General features: G+C 37.2%; 1 protein-coding gene across 1 annotated transcript in view; it reads left to right on the forward strand.

Annotated features, from left to right (window-relative positions):
- The window catches only part of MARCH1 (membrane-associated ring finger (C3HC4) 1, E3 ubiquitin protein ligase), a 635,452-nt gene that overhangs the window by 518,407 nt on the left and 96,031 nt on the right, over positions 1–21,014 (forward strand). The window contains exon 4 of the mRNA XM_006892768.1: positions 6,248–6,428. Within this exon, the coding sequence (XP_006892830.1) occupies positions 6,248–6,428 (181 nt within the window). The remainder of the gene's footprint in view (positions 1–6,247; positions 6,429–21,014) is intronic.

The following is a 21,014-nucleotide window of genomic DNA, read 5'->3' on the forward strand; positions in this document are numbered from 1 at the left end:
TATGCAGATGACACAACCCTGCTTGCTGAAACTGAGGAGGACCTGAAGCTCTTGCTGCAGAGGTTCAAGGACTGCAGCCTTCAATATGGATTGAGGCTCAATGTCAAGAAGACAAAGATTCAAACTGGATCATAGAATGAATAATTTTAGGAAAATTAGAAGTTGTGAAAAATGAAAAAGAATGTATAAAATCAATATCTTGTGTTGCAGTCAACTGAACTTGACTGGTATTGGACATTTTTAATTGGATACTCAGAAGATCTATTCTGCTGAAAAATAATGAAAGAGAAATTGTATTGCCTTAATCATGAAAAACAGTATGTTTAAAGACAATGCTGTCAATGATAAAATAATATTAATACACCTAGAAGGAAAACTTTTTCATAAAACTATTGTTCACATTTATGCACCAACAACTAAAGTAAAAGATGAAGAAAGGATATTTCCATTTACTTTGTTTATTTCAAATTTATCAAATTGCAATCATGGTACATTAACAATAATAATGAGTCATTGAATGAAACAGTTGGAAACAAAAATGAAGGATTGGTAGTATGGTATAATCAAGTAATAGGCTCTTTCATCCATAGTCTTTAATTTTATTATTTTAACCTCTTTTATCTATGCTTAAGACCTCATTAAAGGATGAGTTGTTCATTATATTGAGGAGATAAAATGGAGGTGGTATACAAGCCCCACTCTACTAGAAGGTATTATCACAGTTACCACCCATACTTCTCCTAGTGAGGTAGCTTATAGCTTTGAGATCCTTTATAAAGGAATGGTCATGGAAGCTCATAAATCTTGTTAATATGTCTTCCCTATATGCATATGGATATTGTCCTATCACTCACAACATTGTATTTCAGGTTAGACTATGAAATTGACTTTATAACTATGAATGTAACACCATTCTTCTTCTGTTTTTCAATCCCAGCATAGCATACCGTATGTGTATCTGATTCAAAGTGGCCAAACCTGCTCCATCTCATCTCATTAATATCTAGTATGTCTATGATTGTGTGTTCCATTTCATTTTTAACAATTTCCAGTTTTCCATAATTCAAGCTGTGTATATTCCACAGTCCAAGTATTAAACAATGTTTGCTACTGTTTATCTTTATTTCAACTGACTTCCAATCTGGGCTCTTCCACTACACTACTATAACTATACTTATTCCTTTAGTGTTCACAGGGTTTGCAAAGGCCTGTTGTTTAAGAAGTGGATAGTCAATCCTGCTCCCTAATCTGTATTAATCTGTGAGCTCTACCAAAACCTGTCTAACATGGGTAACCCTTATGACATTTGATGCAGCAGTGCCGTAGTTTTCAGTATAACAGCAACTCCAAGTCATCTGATTGAAGCAAACTGACAGACGAGTGCTGTACCACTTATAACAATGTTTTCCCTAAACACAATTAACATCCTGTCCAAGAGTCAGACCACATATTACTCATATGCAAGTTCAAGTTGAGGCCCAAAGAAAATTAAAATAAATCTACAGCAACCATGATATTATCTTGGATTAATTCCATCTGTATTTCAGGATCATTGTTGGAATAAGTTTGAGGCATTAAACACCAATGATTGTAGAGCAGATGAGTTGTGGGATGGTATTATGAATATCATCCATAAGAAAGCCAAAGGTCATTACAAAAACAGAGGAGAAAGAAAAAAAATGAAGATGGATGTCAAAATTATAAGATAAAAAAAGAGTTGAGGGTGAGATAGAAAGAAAGTAACTGGTCTTAAGAAATTACAGTGGTACTATGCAGTATTTGTACTTTTGTGACTGAGATATTTCACGCAGCATAATGTCCTCCAGGGTCATCCATTTTGCATAATATTTCATAAGTTCCTTGTTTTTCAGTGCAGTGTAGTATTCCATTGTGTGAATACACCACAGCTTCTCTATCCACTTATTTGTTGATGGGTACTTAAGTTGTTTCCAAATCTTTGCTATTGTGAACAAAGCCACAATAGACATGGGTGTGCATATATCTGCCTGAGTGGCCATTACGTTTTCTTTGGAATATATTCCAAGTAGTGGAATTGCTGGGTCAAATGGTATTTCTATTTGCAATTTTTTGAGAAAGCACCATATTGCCTTCCATAGTGGCTGCACCATTTTACACCCCCACATTCCCACCAACAGTGAATAAGGGTTCCAGTTTCTCCACAACCTCGCCAGCATTGCTTGCTTGTTGGTCTGTTAAATTCTGTTATTCTTACTAGGGTAGAGACTTAGAAAGATACTGCATTGAAACAGATGAGAGAGACAGAACTGTTTAAAAGGTATATATGATCAGGTATTATTGTCATGACAGGAGTCCAAATGAAGGCTGCATAGTGGAGTGGACTTGGGGGGAGGGATTGTATAACAATGAAAGAATTTTTCTTTTACTTTCAAAGAGAAGAGCAAACTGGAGGAGAGGGATGGTCAAGGAGAAAAGTGCAACAATGAATGAATGGAAATCTAAAATCTCTGTAAATTTTCATTAAAATTAACAATATTTTTTTTAAAAGAGAAAACAAACAAAAAAGCTAACAGGCCTTTATTGCATGATTTTAGAGGGACACCAAGTGACCAGGAGCGGATAAAATCAAAGTGGCACATGAACAACTGGGGGTAGTTCCTTCTTATGGGGATCCTGGGGAGAACTAAAGAAGATAGTATTTCTTGGAATTTGGGTGTTAGGTTGGATTTGAGTTTTTGTGATTGAGACCATAGCTTTATCAGTATCATCTGGTCTGGTCTTTGATCTAGCTGCCTTAGATGTTATCAGGTTTCTTAGGAAGTGATCATTTTGGGGAGGGGTGGGAAAGGGAGCAACTGCAACATTCTTGACATTTTCCATCCAAGAAGAGATTCTAAAATTTGTGCTGGAGCATCTAGAAGCCAAAACAAAAGGAAACTCTCAAAAAAACAGCTGATTAGAAGATTTCAAAGGGCATATCAGAAAGACAAAGCAAAGTATTATAATGGAATGTACAGAGTCGGAATTGGAGGGAAAAGGGGGAAGAATTTGCTCTGCATTTCTCAAGCATACAGAACTGAAAAACTAATTTAAACCTCAATTCACAATATTTAAATATGCTATAGCAATATATGAAATGACCCAGAAAACATCATAAGAAGATGGTAGGAATACATAGAATCACTTTATCAGAAGGAACTTATTACCATTGAAAAATTTTGGGAATTACTGTATGAACAGGAGCTAATGATAATGAAGGAAGAAGTGGATGCTTCATTGAAGGCATTAGCGAAAAAAAAAATAAAATAAGGCCCCAGGAATCAATGGGATACCAATTGACTTGTTTCAATTAATAGGTGCAATCTTGGATGCACTCACCAGTCTATGTCAGGAAATTTGGAGGACAATCGTCTGGCCAACGGATAAGAAGTCCATATTTGTTCCATTACCAAGAACGGTGAGCTATCAGAAATAGAAAGTATAAAACAATATCATTAGTATCACATGCAAGCAAAATATTGCTGAAGATCATGAAAAAAACAGCTAGAACCGTACATTGATAGGGAACTGCCAAAAGTTCAAGAAGGATTTAGAAGAGGTCATGGCACCAGGGATATCATTGCTTGGTGTCAGGTGAATCCTGGATGAAAATAAGGAATAATAGTTTTGTTTTATTGACTATGTAAAGGTGTTTGACTGTGTGGATCATAACAAGTTGTGGTTGATACTGAGAAGAATGGGATTCCAAGAGCACTTAATTATGCTCATGAGAAACCTATACCCAGACCAGGAGGCTGTTATGCAAACAGAGCAGTAGAAGACTATTGTTTACAATTGAGAAGAGAGTGAGCCAGGGTTGTATTCTTTCTCCATGCCTATTTAACCTGCATGCTGAGCAAATTATTCTATGAAGTAGAATGTGGCGTCAGGATTGGAGACACATTAATAACATATGTTAAGTAGATGACAAAACCTTGCTCACTGAAAGTGAGGAGGACTTGATCCACTTGTTACAAAAGATTGAAGAATGCAGCCTTCAAAATGGACTGCATCTCAATGTCAAGAAAACAAAGATTCTTACCACTGGATTAAAGGCAACATCATGATGGATGGAGAAGAGATTGTCAACAGCTTCATCTTGCTTGGATCCATAATTAACACCCTTATTATCAGCAGTCCAGAAATAAGGAGATACATTACACTTGGAAAATCTGCAATTAGAGACCTCTCCATATTATTGAGGAGTAATGAGGTCAGCTTTAGGACTAAGGTCTATCTGATACAGCCCATAGTCTTTCTGATCATGTGCTTGATATGCATCTGAGAGCTGTACAAGGGATAAGGAGGACAGAAGAAGAACTGATAACTTTGAGCTGTGGTATTGGAAAAGAGTACTGAACATCCCATTGACAGCCAAAAGAACAAACATGTCTTGGAGAAGATGAAGCTGGAGTGCTCTTTGGAGCCAAAAATGATGAGGCTTCACCCCACATACTTTGGGCATGTTGCTAGAAGGTGCTTTTGTCACTCTGATCTTATATTTCTTGTTCAGTTCTTTCAGCTTGAGAAATGTTGAGTTCTTCCCTTTTTCTTCTCCAACTTCAGCTTTTTATATATTTTGTTACAATACTTGACTTTTCTTCTCAAGTTTCCCTTTGAAATATTTTGTGAATGCCTTTAACCTCAATATCTCTTCTATTTGTTTTGGTCTGTCAACATACAAATGCAATTTTCAGAGTCTCTTCTGATGTCTATTTTGGCCTTACCTTTATCCTCTGTCTTTGTTGTGACCTTTTTCTCTTTTCATGGATGATATCCTTCATGTTATCCCCCAGCTTATCAGATTTTCGAACATTAGTGTTCAATGCCTCAAACCTACTCTTGAAATGGTTTTTAAATTCAAGTGGGATAGATTTAAAGTCATATTTGAGTTCTCGTGGACTTTCTTTCATTTTCTTCAGCTTCAACTGAACTTATGCATGAGTAGAGTTGGACAATGACCAAGGAGGATAGAAGGAGAATTGATGCCTTTGAGCTGTGGTGCTGGAGAAGAGTATTGAGAATACCATCGACTGCTAGGAAAACAAACAGATTTGTCCTGGAAAGGGTTAAACCGGGTGGCTCCTTGGAGGCAAGGATTCTGAGGCTCCATCTAACATACTTTGGCCATGTTGTGAGGAGAGACCGGTCCTTGGAGAAGGACATCATGCTTGGGAGGGTGGAGGGACAGCGCAGGAGGGGAAGGCCCTCTATGAGGTGGATTGATTTAGTGACTGGGGTAATCAGGATAGGAGTGTCAGAGACAGTGCGATTGGCACAGGACAAAGCAGAGTTTAGGGCTGTTGTACATAGAGTCGATATAAGTCGCAGGCAACTCGACGGCACACAACAACAGCAACAACAATTGATGATCTGTTCTACAGTCATCACCTGACCTGGTTTTGACTTCTGATACTGAGTTCTTCCAATGATTCTATCTATTCATAAATGTAGTCAATTTAATTTCTGCGAAGTCCATCAGGTGAGGTCCATGTGTATAGCCACGATGTGTGTTTCTTTAAAAAGTTATTTGTGATGAATAGTATTGAAAGCATAAAATTCAGTCATTTGCTCTCTCGGCTTTCTGTCGCCAAGCCCATGTGTGTTGAGTTGTCTAATGGTTTAGAAAAAGATTTCAATATAGGCAACCTACTACTGGCAACTGCTGACAAGTTATCAGTAATTTTTGAGACTTTTAAACCATGATGATTATTGGCTGTTTAGGCTTTACTCTCTGTATATGTTTGTCTTCACAGCAACAACTTTGCAATATTATCAGGTTGAGTATATTTTTCTTAAAATTTTTCAAATATTTCCATATTCTTATACCATGATCCTATAAAACCATCATTAAATTAAATAACGATATTATCCAATTACTACATTTCTCTGAATATTTATAAATCACAATTTTACATATAAAAGCTTATATCCATAGCCACTATATAGTTCAATAGCTGTCTTAAAATTTAAACTGTTAAAATCAGCTTTGGCGTAGGAATAAAATGATTGTGTGTCTATGATTTTTGAGTGTCTAATATCTTAGAATATGCCAGAAGAGAGTAACACTAAGCAATCAAGTGAAAGGAAATTGATACTAATCATATTTAGTTGTACACTCAAAGTTGGGGTGAAATGTTCTGAATCACAGGTTGTAGCTTCTAGTACAGTATTGATGTTGGAAAGCAATGTAGGAGGCCTCATACGGTTCTTGTGTCCTCCCCTCCAGGATCTGTCACTGTGAAGGGGATGAGGAGAGCCCTCTCATCACGCCCTGCCGCTGCACAGGCACCCTGCGCTTTGTCCACCAGTCCTGCCTCCACCAGTGGATCAAGAGCTCAGACACACGTTGCTGCGAGCTCTGCAAGTATGACTTCATAATGGAGACCAAGCTCAAACCCCTACGGAAGGTACAGTATCTGCAAACATTTATTTGTGAGAAAGAGTGTGAAAAGAAGACTTGTTTTAATCACCCATTTCTCCCCCCTGTGTTACTGCTAATGAGCTCCATAAAGTGTACATATCCTGTGTTGGTCTCAAGATGTGAAACACAAAGCTGCTTTTCAGATAATTCTCCCTTTCTTCTCTTTCATATTCTAGGATTCCTGATTTTCTATCACTTTCTACCATTCAGAAATATACATGATACGTTCAGGTGATAGTCAGAGACCTATGCGCATGAAAAATGCAAAATACATTTGTAGTTCTGTGTAATTGTGTTGATAAGAACTATGAGAGTATTGTGGTTTCTGAGGTCATTTCTCAAGAAGATGATAGTTTATACTACCCTGCATGAATTCATCTAATTTCTTGAAAATCAGGCAGTAGGAAATACATGAGAATTATTTCTTCTCTAAGTTGCGCTTTTATTTGGGAATTTGATTCGATCATTCATGTTCAATTAGACTAGCTGAAAAGAATTCTTTTCCATATTGTGCATCATGCTTTAAGAATGAGGTAAGCGTTTTTTTATCTATTTTCTTTATGTTAGCATCTCTCATTCTCGTATTATTTTTCCTAAACAATGATAAAAATGTGAGTCAAAAATAAACTTAGCATCTCCATTGAAGTTAGCATAGGGCAACTTGCAAAGGATGAAAACACAGACCATGGATTTTATATAATGCATGCTTGCTAGCTTGGCTCTAGGATATTTGCATGTAATTTATTCATATTTTTACATAACTGAAGTCTTACAAGTATAGATGCCACATTTTCAGAATATAGAGACTGTAATTTAAATACTAAATCTGCCTGAAGCTGCTTTTTCATTTAAATTAAATGCAAAGCACAAGTGGATAAAAAGAGCACCACTTAGAAATAAACATGATAGTTTCAAAGATGAGTATAAATGAAAATAAACAAGAAAATTCCAATAAGGATCTGATTGGTGGCTGGTCATTGTCATTCTTTATTAATTCTGTAAATTATGGATTGAGAAGAAGAATTGTTAATGTTTATGTTTCTCCAGTAGTTCTGGTTTTAAAATCTGCAAATGACTTGTAGATATTAAAAATAATGCACAAAATTACTCTGGCTTGTGCATTCTCTGTTTTTAACATATAGAGTGATGACCTGCATGTCAAAGGTGATATTCTGATCATCTGGGTTCCAGAGAACGCTATGCTAGAAATAGAAATGCTTCTTCATCCTTTGCCCTTTGCTTTATCTACTGAACAGATGCTGTGTGCTGTCTGGAGTAGTTAAATGACACATCGTACTCCATGATTCTGTAAACTTCTCTTCTTACCCCTCAGGGAACTGCAAATTGCTTCATAGCGTCTGTGTATTTTCCATGACCTCTTTCCCCCCCCTTCATTTGCATCCTACATCCATACAAAATGTTCATTTCAATTTTGTCATACATAATATGGTGAGATTTCTCTGAGACTTCTCTAGCATAAGAAAATATTAACATTTTCTCTCCTCTAAATTATCTCTTGCTTTTTATTTATAAACATATATTTATATGCTTGCTGGAGCTTCCCGATTTAAACAAGCCGGGAAGCAGGAGTGGCATCCACTTCTCAAATGGCTTGCCTCTGGAAACTCTATGAACAGTGCTCAGGCCTTTCGTTCACAGGGCCGTTATGAGTTGTCTACAACTTGATGGCACCAAACAACAACAACACCATATATGTATATAAATATTATGTTTAAATTATCTGTGTGTGTATATATAGTAACAAAATAGAATGCTTGAAATCTTCAAATGACATCTTATTTTCTCTTCAGCTTTTATAGAATCATCCCTTAAAGTACAACCTTGATCCTTCCCTAATATTTCCTTCTCAACTTACAATCTTCAACAATTTATAATACTGTCAGGATTCACTTTCTTTCTCAACTCAAACTCACTGTCCTTGAGTCAGTTCCAACTCAAGCGACTTTTAACAGTTTTCCAAGATTAGAAGAGGTAACATTTTTCTCCCACATCACATGATCACTGGTAGAGTAGAACTGCCAGAGATGGTCACCTTTTGGGTTAGACACACAACTAACTACAGACAGCACTCAACTAGCCTCTGTAATCCAAAGAAAATCAGTCAATGTCTGTCTTTTTCTTATTTTTGTTTTTTTATTTGTTTACATGTAAGCATTTATATACATCATGTTTTATACATGTACTTTATACATATACTATCATCCATATACATTACATTTTACATCATTAATTACCATTGCTCTATGCCTATATCAACTCATCTTTTAAAAAGCATGTTTCTTTTTAAACTGTCACAATAGTGAAGATATCACTGCCGTCTAATGGGTACCAACTAACTGTTGATTAATACAATAGACTATTTTCTTTTTTAAAACATTTCTTTTATTTATCATAAATATTGATAAAAGATAGCCTGTCAGCGTCCTTCAATTTTAATGCTATTATGTCCTATTGAATTGGAACCAACTCACAGCTGACCCTCCAGGAGGTTATTTTTAAGTAATAAATTTCACCAGGGAGGGAGATTGACCATCTTTCTCCTGTGGAGTAAGTAGATTTGAATCCTATACCTTCGGGTTGGCAGCACAGCTTCCACCACTAGGCCACCAGAGCTCCTTTCAATTGTAACAGCATTTATATATCTGCAGAGCCTCATTTGTGGAAAGCACAAATAGTGAAGCACGTGACTATTAATCAAGAGGTTGAAAACACGCAGAGGCACTTTGGCACAAAACCCTGGTGATCTCCTCCTGGAAAGCAACCATTTGGGCATGTTATGGAATGCATTTTGACTCTGCACACATGGGTCACCATGAGTCAGAAGTGACTTGATACAACTTGTTTCTTTGGGGCACTGGGAAAAATGTAGACTAGTGAGTTTCATTGCTAACCTCAAAGCTCACCTCTGGTGGTTCAAATCCACCAGTAGAGGCAAGGGAGAAACAGTCATAATCTCCTGTGTGCTTTACAATCTAAGAAGCTCAACTGAAAATCAGCTGTCAGTCAGTCTGACTCAATGACAATGAGCTTGAGTTATGTTTTCTTTACACTTGCAGAAGACATGAAACTCTAATCTAGAGGTTCTTTACTGTCAATACACAAGTGGGTTCCCCTTCGCCTCTGAGCTTAAAATTTTAATTAGTTACCAGTACTTAATATCTAATTATTTATCCTAAAACGGCATCCATCTGAAGTGTGTGTTGGGGAAATTCAATATCTGCTTTTCTAGAATAATATTGTTATATAATTCATTAGGCTAAGTGATGCCTGACCCCTTTGAAACATTATTTAATTACAAACTCACTACATTTCTACTTTGTCCCCACTTTCTCATAGAGTTTGCGTGCTATCCCCAGTCATTTGAGTATCTTTGTGATCTTACTGGAGGTGTGTGACACACAGTCACTCTGTAGAACAAAGTAGAACTGCCCCATATAGTTGCCAAGCTCTTATCTTTATAGAAGCAGACTGCCACTTCTTTCTTCTTTGGAGCAGCTGGTGGTTCCATCTAATGAACTTTTGCTTAGTAGCAGAGTATGTAACCATTGTGCTATCAGAGCACCTTGGTCGTGCTATAGTAACCGGAAATGTCAACCTTTGTCCTAACACCTGAGCAATAGGTGAAATATATATTCTATCCAGTCTTCTTAATGTCTTTGCTTTAAAACTTTGGAAAACTATTCCGAACTCTCAATATCTCCTTTTAAAATATAGGATGTTTGAATGATATTTAAAAGACAATAGTACAAGTGATTTTTCAGCCTCTGAAGCATTTTTAAAATGTTCTGGGTTATTTCTTTTGATGACACTAAGGTTCATCCTGTTTTCTTTTGGTAGTTTTTAAGCAGTCATTAGGAATGCTAGGTATAACATTTGGCCAGAATATATTAGAAGTACATTCAGTTAATTGTTTTCAATCCAGTAATTCCATTACCGTTTATAACATTCTAAAGACTAATCACATGAAACAATTAATTTAGTTAATGATTCTGAATTTGTGCTATCATCCAAAGCAGGCAAGAGATTCTGTTTAGACAAAATGACTTTTTAAAAGGAAGTTGCAAATTCATGTTCTGACAAGCAGTGAGATTTAATGGTTAGTCAATAAAATTTTCCTACATTAATTGCTATTTATACTACTGCAGAGTCCACAGTCAGGTATTATTGTTGTTTTTGTTGAGTGGAAACTGACTCATAACTGACACTTTGGTAGGTTTTCAGAGACAATTAATCACACAAGAGAAGATTGTTCATCCTCTTGTGGAGAACTAGAAGACTCGATCTGCTGTGTGCAATGAGAGTTTGCAATGCAGCTTCTTACCACTAGGCCACCAAAGTTCCTTCAACCAAGGTATAATAATGTTTTTAATAGAAAATCTTTAAAGTCAAAATAAAATCAAGGGCCATTTTCAAGGAAAAGCAAATCTCATCATCTTTAAATCAGCAAATTAGCTATTTTACAACATTGAATAAAATTCCATTAATATTTTTCGTTATCCAGGGTCAGAAATAATTCTTAGGACTTAAGAAAGTAAAAAAGTCACAAAGACAGAAATCACGTAATATTGTTTAGGAAACAAGAATCAATTGCTTATTTGGGAACTAAATCTTGTCATTGTGCTCAGATTTTAGTCACTTCTGAATGGAAGAAGCTAGTGGTTGAATGTGAAGCCAAGCCTACAATTTTATATCGTCACATAAAGTATTTCTTTTTATGATTTTATTATATACATTATCTGACAAATAATATAAATAGAATATTTAGCCCCACTTACCCATGTATTCCCTGTCTCTTTCTAGAAATAAATGAGGCAGACAATCATTTAACTCTGATTTAATGACTGTTAGTTTGACCCAGGGAGTCCCTTGGTGGCACAAAAGGTTAAGTGCTTGACTATTGGGCAAAAGGTTGCTGACTTGAACCCACCCGGAAACACCTGAGAAGACAAGTCTGTCCATCTACTTCTAGAAGGTCATGAACCTAAAAACTTCAGAGAAGTTCTATTTTGCAGAAATAAGTTGTATTTGACTGCATGACAGCTGACAACAACAAAGGTGATTGAAATATATTTGTCGTTGGTGTAAATCATGAAAAATAAACTTGGACTCTGTGCAAGCATATTATGCCATATAAAAGAGAATAATTACTTATTGCCACTGTAACCTCTTAAAAAGCGTTAGATGGGTAAGCTCTGGTGGCCTAGTGGCAAGAAGCTGCACTGCAATCCCTGAGGTCTGCGGTTCAAATCCACCAGATGCTCTGCTGGAGAAGGAGGAACAATCTCCTCTTGTACCAGTCAGATCTGATTTGACAGTACACACACAAATAATAAAAAAATTAAAAAAAAATCATTAGATGAAATGACTAGTAGAAAAATAATCATAGTTGACAAAGGCTATGTTAATTTCTTTTCATTAATCTGATGTAGCATCCATCTCCCAAGGGGGCTGAGAATCAACACAAGTTATGATACCAAGTCATCTGTCCCTAAGATTAATGCATAGACTTTTCCTGATCAACAGATCTTTCCATTCATAGCCTTAAAAAAGGATAGAGCAAGAGTAGGAGGTCAGGATCCACATAGTCTTCCTTCCATCTCCTGAATCATGTTGCCTAGTCACTAATAGCACAAACTGCCTAACCACAGATAACCTTTGGGAGCTCCCGTCTCCTAGTGGTAAAGAGCTGTGCTGCCAACCCAAAGGCATGTGGTTCAAATACAAAAACTGCTTCATGGCAGAAAATTGGTAATCTCCTCAGAAACCTTCTAGAAGGTCGGCTATGGTTCAGTTCTGACTTGACAGCACCAAACAACTACAACAACAGCCGCACAAAAAAATTCAAAATGGATCTTTTATATAAGGAGTCCTAGTGGAGTAGTGTATATTTGTATTTACTTGACTATGCAAAAGCATTTGATGGTGTGGATCATGGCAAGTTGTGGCTGACACTGAGAAGAATGGGAATCCCAGAGCACTTAATTTTGCTTATTCAGAACCTATGCCTGAGGCTGATGTGTGAACAAAGTAGGGGAGCACTGCATGATTTCAAATTGAGTAGGAAGTGTATCAGGGTTTTGTTCTCTTTCCATACCTATTCAATTTGTATGCTGAGCAAATTATCAGAGAACCTGGATTCTTTGAAGAGGAGTGTGACATCAAGATTGGAGAGAGACTTATAAATAACCTGTGTTATGCAGATGACACAGCCTTGCTTGCTGAAAGTGAAGAGGGCTTGAAGTACTTGTTGTAGAATGTCAAGGAATGCAGCCTTCAGTATGAATAACATCTCAATATTGAGAAAACAAAGATCCTCACCACTGGACTGATAGGCAGCATAATGATGAGTGAAGAGAAGTTTGAGACTGTCAGCAACTTCACCTTGCTTAGATCCACAATTAACACTCTTGTATTTGGTATGAGCAGTCAGGAAATAAGGAGACACATTGCACTGGGAAAATCTGCATTTAGGGAGCTTTTCAAATTACTGAGAAGTAATAGGTCAGTTTGATGACTAAGGTGCTTCCGATTCAGGCCATAGTCTTTCCAATTATTTGTTATGCATCTGAAAGCTGAACTAAGAATAAGGATAATTGAAAAAGAATTGACACCTTTGAGCTGTGGTGTTTGAGAAGAACATTGAACATTCCGTGGATATGTTTGGGAGAGGGTGCAGCAAGAATGTTCTTTGAAGGAAGGGATGATGAGACTTCACCTCACATACTGTGGGCATGTTGCTAGGAGGAGCTATTCCTTAGAGAGCGATATGATGCTGGGAAAGGTAGAAGGTCAGCAAAAGAGAGGAAGACCCTCAACCAGGAGGATTGACATGGTGACTGCTGCAATGGGCTCTTGTGTGTTGGGAAGAGTGAGGGTGGCACATGATCAAACAAGGTTCAGATCTTTTTTCATAGGGTCATTATGAGTCATAGTCAACTTGATGGCACCTAACAACAACTAGCGGAGTGGTGGTTAAGTTCTTGGCCACTAAATAAGTGGTAAGTAGTTTGAATGTATTAGTTGAAGTTATTCTAGTTGTTGTGTACCAGAGAGTCAGAATTGACCCATAGCTGACCCTCCTGCGGGTTTTCAAAGGCAGTTAATCACACGAGAGGAGATTGCCCATCTTTCTCCCATGGAGCTGCTGGTGGTCTTGGACTGTGTGCCTTCAGGTTTGCAGCACAGCTTCTTGCCACTAGGCCACAAGGGCTTTACTAGTTGAAGAGATGAGAAAGAAAATATATCTATTTTTGTTAAGATTTTCAGTGGTGGAAATCTCATGGGACAACTCTATAAGATAGAGTTCTACTCTACCCAACAGGGTCACAGTGATTTGGAATCAACTTAATGGTAATGGGTTTGAATTTTTATTTATGAGGGTCTAGCGCTTGCCTTAGAAGGTCAGGGACTGTAGTCTTCAGTTGAAGTTTAACATAAAGAAGACAAAGATTCTCAGCAGTGTGCCAATTAACAGCACCATGATTCAAGGGGAGGAGATTGAGGTTGTTAAGAATTACAGCTTGCTTGGCTTCACAGACAACATTCTTGACACCAGCAGTCAGGCAATCAAAAGATTAATCACATTGGAAAAATCTACTGTTAGGGACTTTTCCAGAGTACTGAAAAGCAACGATGTCAGTATAGAGACTAAGGTATGCCTAATCCAGCCCATGGTCTTTGCAATTATTGCTGTACATCAGAGAGCTGGATGACAGAAGATGCCTTTGAGTTGTGGTGCTGGAGAAGAGTCTTGAAAATACCATGGCCTGCCAAGAAAACAAATAGGTCTATCTTGGAGAGGGTGAAATCAAGCTTCTCTTTGGAGACTAAGATTTTAAAGATTTTGAAGCTCCATCTCACATACTTTGGGCATGTGGCCAGGAGAGACTGGTCCTTAGAGAAGAAGGACACCATTCTTGGAAGGGTAAAGGGACAGCACAGAAGAGGAAGACCCCAGATGGATTGTTATATGACTGGGCAGTCCGGTTTGGTGTGTCAGAATTATTGAGACTAGCTCAGTACAGGGCAGGCCTCAGAGCTATAGGGTCACTATTGTTCACAGGCGACTCAACGGCACATAACAACAACAATATGTGTGAAAAATCCCTAGCAATGCTTCTTCCATAAAGATTACATTCAAAAAAAACCTCATGGGGTAGTTCTACTGGTAACAAGGGATCCCTAAGAGTCAGAATCAATTTATCGGCACTTAGAAATAGCACGTGGGAAGGTGCTATTTGACTAATATGAGCAGCACATACTGAATATTTCTTGTTTACCAGATACTTAAAATGTATCACTTCATTAATTTAATCCTCATTACATTACCACTTTATGTAAAATGTAATTCTCAAAAGGGAAAAATAAGAATTCATGTCAAACTTAATCTCACACTGCAAACTACCAAATTCCAAATTCTGTTTATTACATTGCTACTAAGCCACTAAGAGACTCTCTCATTAGGCAGGCAACTTTATTTAAACAATTTCTGACAGAAAGATTTAAAAATAAGCATTTTTTTCCTAAAATCAGCATCATAAGCATAGGTATTAACCAGTAGCTTTTCCTAGCAATCCAGGTACAATGTTATATCATCAACTCTTTTGCAAACTGAAAAATAAGATTCTCAGTGGCTTGAAATACACATATGAGATGGTTTAGACTTATTCAAGGTGTTCATCCTGATGTAATGTGAAGACTTACTGACTTTTATTCTTATTCTTTCTTTCCTGATTTTGGGGTGTTGTTGTTGTTGTTGTTGTTGTTGTTGTTGTTAGCTACCATCAAGTACAATTAATAGAGACACTATAAACAATAGATCCGAATCCTGTCCTAACCTGTGCCATCCTTCTGGTGAGTGTTATTTAATGTTTTATTGCTTTTATTGTTTTTATTGCTTTAAACAAAAATTAAAATCAGAAATTTCAGAACAGTAATAGGCTGAATTCTGGAGGAACTTTTAATGTTAGTAAAAGTTCTAGTAGACATAGTGATACCATCTGGGATTTTGTTAAGCTCTTGAATATCTTGAGTCAAATTCTCATTTTATTCAAGGCATTTGTAATGACAAGAGAAGAATCCCTCATCAGATGTCGTTTTGGTGTTTCTAGACTGTTTTCCTATAATCAAAATCCAGTTCTAATGAAGATTCTTTTTCCATTTCTCTACAAAGAATTAAGCCCAAAAGTCAATTAAATTTTCTTTCCTATCATGAGACCACAGAATTTTGGCAGCCTAGTGGTAGTGGGCTGTTCTCCCTACCCAAAGGCATGCAGTTCCAATCCACTAGTTGCTCTATAGGAGAAATATTATTGACTATCTTCTCCTGTGAGATTTACAACCTCTGAAAACCTACTGGAGGGTCAATTATGATTTTGTTCTGTCCCAATGACACAACAAAAACATTAGACCAGACAAGTCTTTCTTTATACTGCTGAAGGGTGGGGGGTGGGGGGAATACATACTTCTAAAATTAAGTTGTTGTTGCTGTTGTTGTTATGAGCCATCGAGTCATTTGTGACTCATAGAGACCCTATTTACAAGAGCCCTAAATGCTGTTCTATCCTGTGCCAACCTCGCCATCTCAAACGCATTCATTCCCACCACTCCACTCAAAGAATCAAAGCATCTCATTGAGGGTCTTCCTCTCCTGCACCATCCCTCCACTCTCCCAAACATGATGTCCCTCTTCAAGGACCAGTCCTTCCTGGTAACATGCCCAAAGTGTGTCAGACGAAGCTTCAGAATCCTTGATGCCAAGGAGCATTCTGGCTTCACCCTCTCCAGAAGAAACCTGTTTGTTCTCCTAGCAGTCCATGGTATATTCAACACTCTTCTCCAGCACCACAGCTCAAAGGCATCAATTCTCTTTCTATCATCCCTAGTCACTGTCCAACTCTCTGATGCATAGCACGTAATTGCAAAGACCATAGCCTGGATCAGGCACACCTTAGTCTCCAGCCTGACATCATTGCTCTTCAGTACTCTTGAGAGGTCCCTCACAGCTGACTTTCCCAATGCAGTTCAACTCCTGATTTCCTGGCTGCAGTTACCAAAAATGTTTGCAGTGGAACCAAGTAAACAAAAACTGTTAACTTTATCAATCTCTTTACCATCCATACTGATGCTGTCAATTGACCCAGTGGTTGGAATCTTTGTTTCCTTGATGTTGAGCTTCAATCCATATTGAAGACTGCAGTCTTTGACCTTCTGCATCAAACGCTTTAGGTCCTCCCCAGTTTCAGCAAGCAGAGTTGTGTCATCTGCATAACGCAGGTTGTTAATGATTCTTCCACCAATCCTGATGCTACATTCCTCCTCGTATAGCCCAGCATCTCAGATGATCTGTTGTACATACACATTGAAAAGGTATGGAGACAGAATACATCCCTGACGGACGCCCTTCCTGATTTTGAACCATCCAGTGTCTCCCTGCTTTGTTCTGATGACTGCTTCTTGGTCCAAGTATAGGTTTCTGAGATTCCCATTCTTCTCAGAGTCAGCCATAGTTTGTTGTGATCCACACAGTCAAAAGCCTTTGCATAGTCAATGAAGTGTATTCTCTGCTTTCTGCTAAGATCCACCTAACATTAGCTATAATATCCCTAGTAACACGACCTCTTCTAAATCCACCCTGCACATCTGGTAGTTCTCTGTTGACATATTGTTCCAAACGTTTTTGGATAATTTTCAGCAGAATCTTGCTTGCATGTGATATCAATACTGTTGTTGTTGTTGTCATGGGCCTTCGAGTCGCTTGCGACTCATAGCGACCCTATGGAGATAGGACACATCCCTGAAATAAGCCCTTCCCAATTTTGAACCATGCAGTGTTTCCTTGCTCAGTTCTGATGCCTGCCTCTTGGTCCAAGTATAGGTTTCTCATTAGAATTATCTATCACAATAGTAGGTTAATGTAGATAGAATTATCGAACAATATCATTGTTATCATAGAAAACCCTATGATATTGTTCGAGTTTCAGTTCTGTTACTGTATAAGGCCTGGCTAAGGTATTGGACTACTAACCGTAATTGGCGACTATTCACCCTCTCAGCCACTCCATGACATAAAGATGAAATATTCCTGCTGTGGTAAAGATTTGCAGCCTTGAAAACTCTATGACCAGTTCTACTTTGTGCTATAAGATCACTACAAGTTTAACTTGATTCAAATTTACTTCTGTAAACTTTGTTGTAGTTGTTGTTGGATTCCCTCAAGCAGAATCCAACTCTTAGTGACCTTGTGTATTATTCTTGGGTTGTCTATGGTGTTGTCTATGATTATAGTTACCCCTATGAACAACAGATCGGATGCTAAAACTCCTAGTGACCTTCCAAACAACAGATAGAACCCTTGCCCTATTCTGTACCACCCTCTCCTTCTCAGATAAAATGAAGTCTATTGTTACAGTGTCCATCCATCCATCCTGTTTGAGGTCTTTTTAAAAAAAATTTTTTTATTTGACCCTCAGCCTTTCCCAGCAAGATATTCCCTTCCAAGGACAGGCAAGAACTCTGGTTACCTAGTGCATAAGGAATTGTGATCCCAAACCAAAAGCAGGTGGTTTGAATCCACCAGTTGCTCACTCGAGAAAGATGGACACTCTCCACCTGACTGACTTACAGCCTCTGAAAACGCACTAGGGAGTTTAGCAATGAGTGGATCGTTTGTACAGGAGTTTGAAATACTATCCAAACCTGCATCATCTTCCCAGTCTCTCTGATGCTTAAACCCACTGGTGCACTCATTGTATCAGTCCTTATCTACAGCTTTAGAGACCCTATGAGATAGTGATACTCTATCTTATAAACTCTTTGAATAGGAATGTTAAATAGTTATGTTGATTTTGTTTGTTTTTAAGGAAAGTTTTTTGTGATTTACAACATTTTCAAAAAATTATTCAAATAGACTTAAGAAATTTAAAAAAGCATTCAAATTTACTACTCCTAATGGTCCTTGGAGAGGGACATCATGTTTGGCAGAGTGGAGGGGCGGTGAAGGAGAGGAAGAACTTTGATGAGATGGATCGATTCTGTGACTGGAGAGGTGGGAATAAGTGTGTTTGAGATGGCTAGGTTGGCACAGGATAGAACAGCATTTAGAGCTCTTGTACATAGGGTCGCTATGAGTTGCAAGCGACTCGATGGCACATAAAAACAACAACAACAACAATCAAACCAACTAAATTACCTACAAAATACCTTCACTATTTGATATTAAGATTGTCCACAGTCAAATGTTCTCCCCCTAACTTTCTCATCAATTCGTTCAAGTAGAAAAAAGTGATACCAGGATACCTAGTTAATTGCTGTGTTGAATGGCACAATAAATAAAGCTTTAAAAAAAAAAATCTCATTATCAAATCAGAACCAGCTCGCAGTTTACCCTCTAGCAGCTTTCTGAGGCGTAGATCACATTGAAGGATACTGCCAGTCTCACTCCTTCGAAGAAGGTGGTGGATTCAAACATCCTATCTCTGGGTTGGCAATGCAACCTCTTATCCACTAGGCCACAGATCTCCCTATTAATAAATTAGAAAGTATGAGAAAAAATAATTAAAAGAAAAATATTATAACTTGATTGGAGCATTAACCTTCACACTAAAATATTTCTTATTTTTCCATTGCTGTATTTTTTATCTTATTGTCATAACACATGTATATACTCAGTATTACAATTGTTAGTAGATGAATTAATCTTCTTCATTTTCAAAAAATTTGTAGCTAACCAGAATGATTACACAATGGGATAAATGTATTAATGTCACAGAAATGTATACACGGAGAATGCTAAAATGTCAAATGCTTTGTTACATACATATTAACTACAACAAAATAAAGGTCTTAGAAATCTTTTTCTCTGAACAGTAAGAGAAGAGTCTATTTTGGGGATAAATTTCTTCATAAACATGTTACTGTTAGGTGTCATTGTGCTGGAGTCAACTTATATTGACTGTTTGTATAAAAGAATGAAAAGCGGAATAGTGCGGCACAGCATCCTCACACCAACAGCTGTCCTTGAACTCATTGTGGTAGTAGTCCCTATGTCAGTCATGTCTCTCAAGGTCTTCCTCCTTCTTATTGAACGTAGGCAGATGGATGTCTACATCTGCAATAATTTCTATTGTGAGAGAATTTCAACAACACCCTATTCATTCACTCACCAAGCATAATCACCTACTATTCACAGTCAGGTTCAGGTAGAAAAAAATTCTTGCTTTCAAAGAGCTTAATGTTGTCCACTGCTTGTGGATGAAAAAAGAAAATTGCTTGCAATATTTTTAATAAATTTGAAATATGTGGGAATAGGTGAATGATGATGTAGGAATTTTCTACAACTCCAGAAAGAATGCTCTAGGTAATCCAAAGTGAGCTGACCTGTATCATATGTTTAACATTTAGTTGTGAGATCTTCAGTATAGAAAGATACTTTTTAAAAATTGCATATATGTGCGTATATATACATATATAAATACCTAACAAAATTGCTTTTTTTTTAGTTTTCCTCTGAAAACCCACTGGAGAGTCAGCTATGAGTTTGTTCCAACTCTACAGTACACAACAACAACATATATCTCATGGGCTATCCAGAACAATGGAGAAAAACAAAGAATTGAGAATATAGAACAAAATTTAATAAAGGGTAAAAAAAAAGTGAAAAATGAATCTTAAAAAAGCAACCCTTGAATAGTAGATGTAGATTAGATAGAACTTGACTCTTTAATACTTACTGTTAGTAGGACCAATTATAAACTCCTTAACCTAGTAATAACTGTACTATTTCCACTTTTGACAATTTTTGCTTCAGTAACATGGCCCCACTTGCTTGGTGAGAATATCACTATGTGTTATTATACTAGATGTGAAAAGAAATACTTAACTTACATTAAGGTTGCTATTGAAATTTTTAACAGAACACACCTCTGTCCGTGAAAGAATAAAATTTTATCTTAACAAAAACTAGAGCCAATCACAATTTAATTTATGTTATATATTTGAACACACACAAATGATAGCATCATTACTGTGATCTACATATGGAAAACTAAAAAGCATCAGATTGGACTGTACAGAAGCACGCACACATACACACCAAAAAGGGTTATAAAGATTTCCCCAAAGATGCATGTTATGATAAGTTTTAAATTACTTTCATATTTAAATTTTCCTCTAGTTAAAGGCTTTTCTGTCTCAGCTGGGACATTTTTCTTCATTCATTATTCCAATTTTTCAAATCCTGGCATGAAGTACAAAATAAAATTTCCCTTTCATAATGGTTTACTTTTTGAACCATAAGGGAATATATAAAAAAGAAACAAAGGGGGAAAACCCATTGGCATTGAATTGCTCCTGATTCACAGAAACCCTCTAGGACACAGTAGAACTGTCCCAGTTGAGTTGCCAAGGCTCTAATCACTACTGTCGTAGAATACTGCATCTTTCTTCAGTGAAAATGCTAGTAGTTCAAACCACTGATCTTTCCATTACCAGCTGGGAGTTTTAAACCCTGTACTTCTAGTTTCTAGGTCTCCAGGTCTCCTTTAAGGGCAGA

This window comes from Elephantulus edwardii, unplaced genomic scaffold, assembly GCF_000299155.1.
Source record: "Elephantulus edwardii isolate Elephantulus edwardi_28Jun2011 unplaced genomic scaffold, EleEdw1.0 scaffold00119, whole genome shotgun sequence".
NCBI classification, from domain to species: Eukaryota; Metazoa; Chordata; class Mammalia; order Macroscelidea; family Macroscelididae; genus Elephantulus; species Elephantulus edwardii.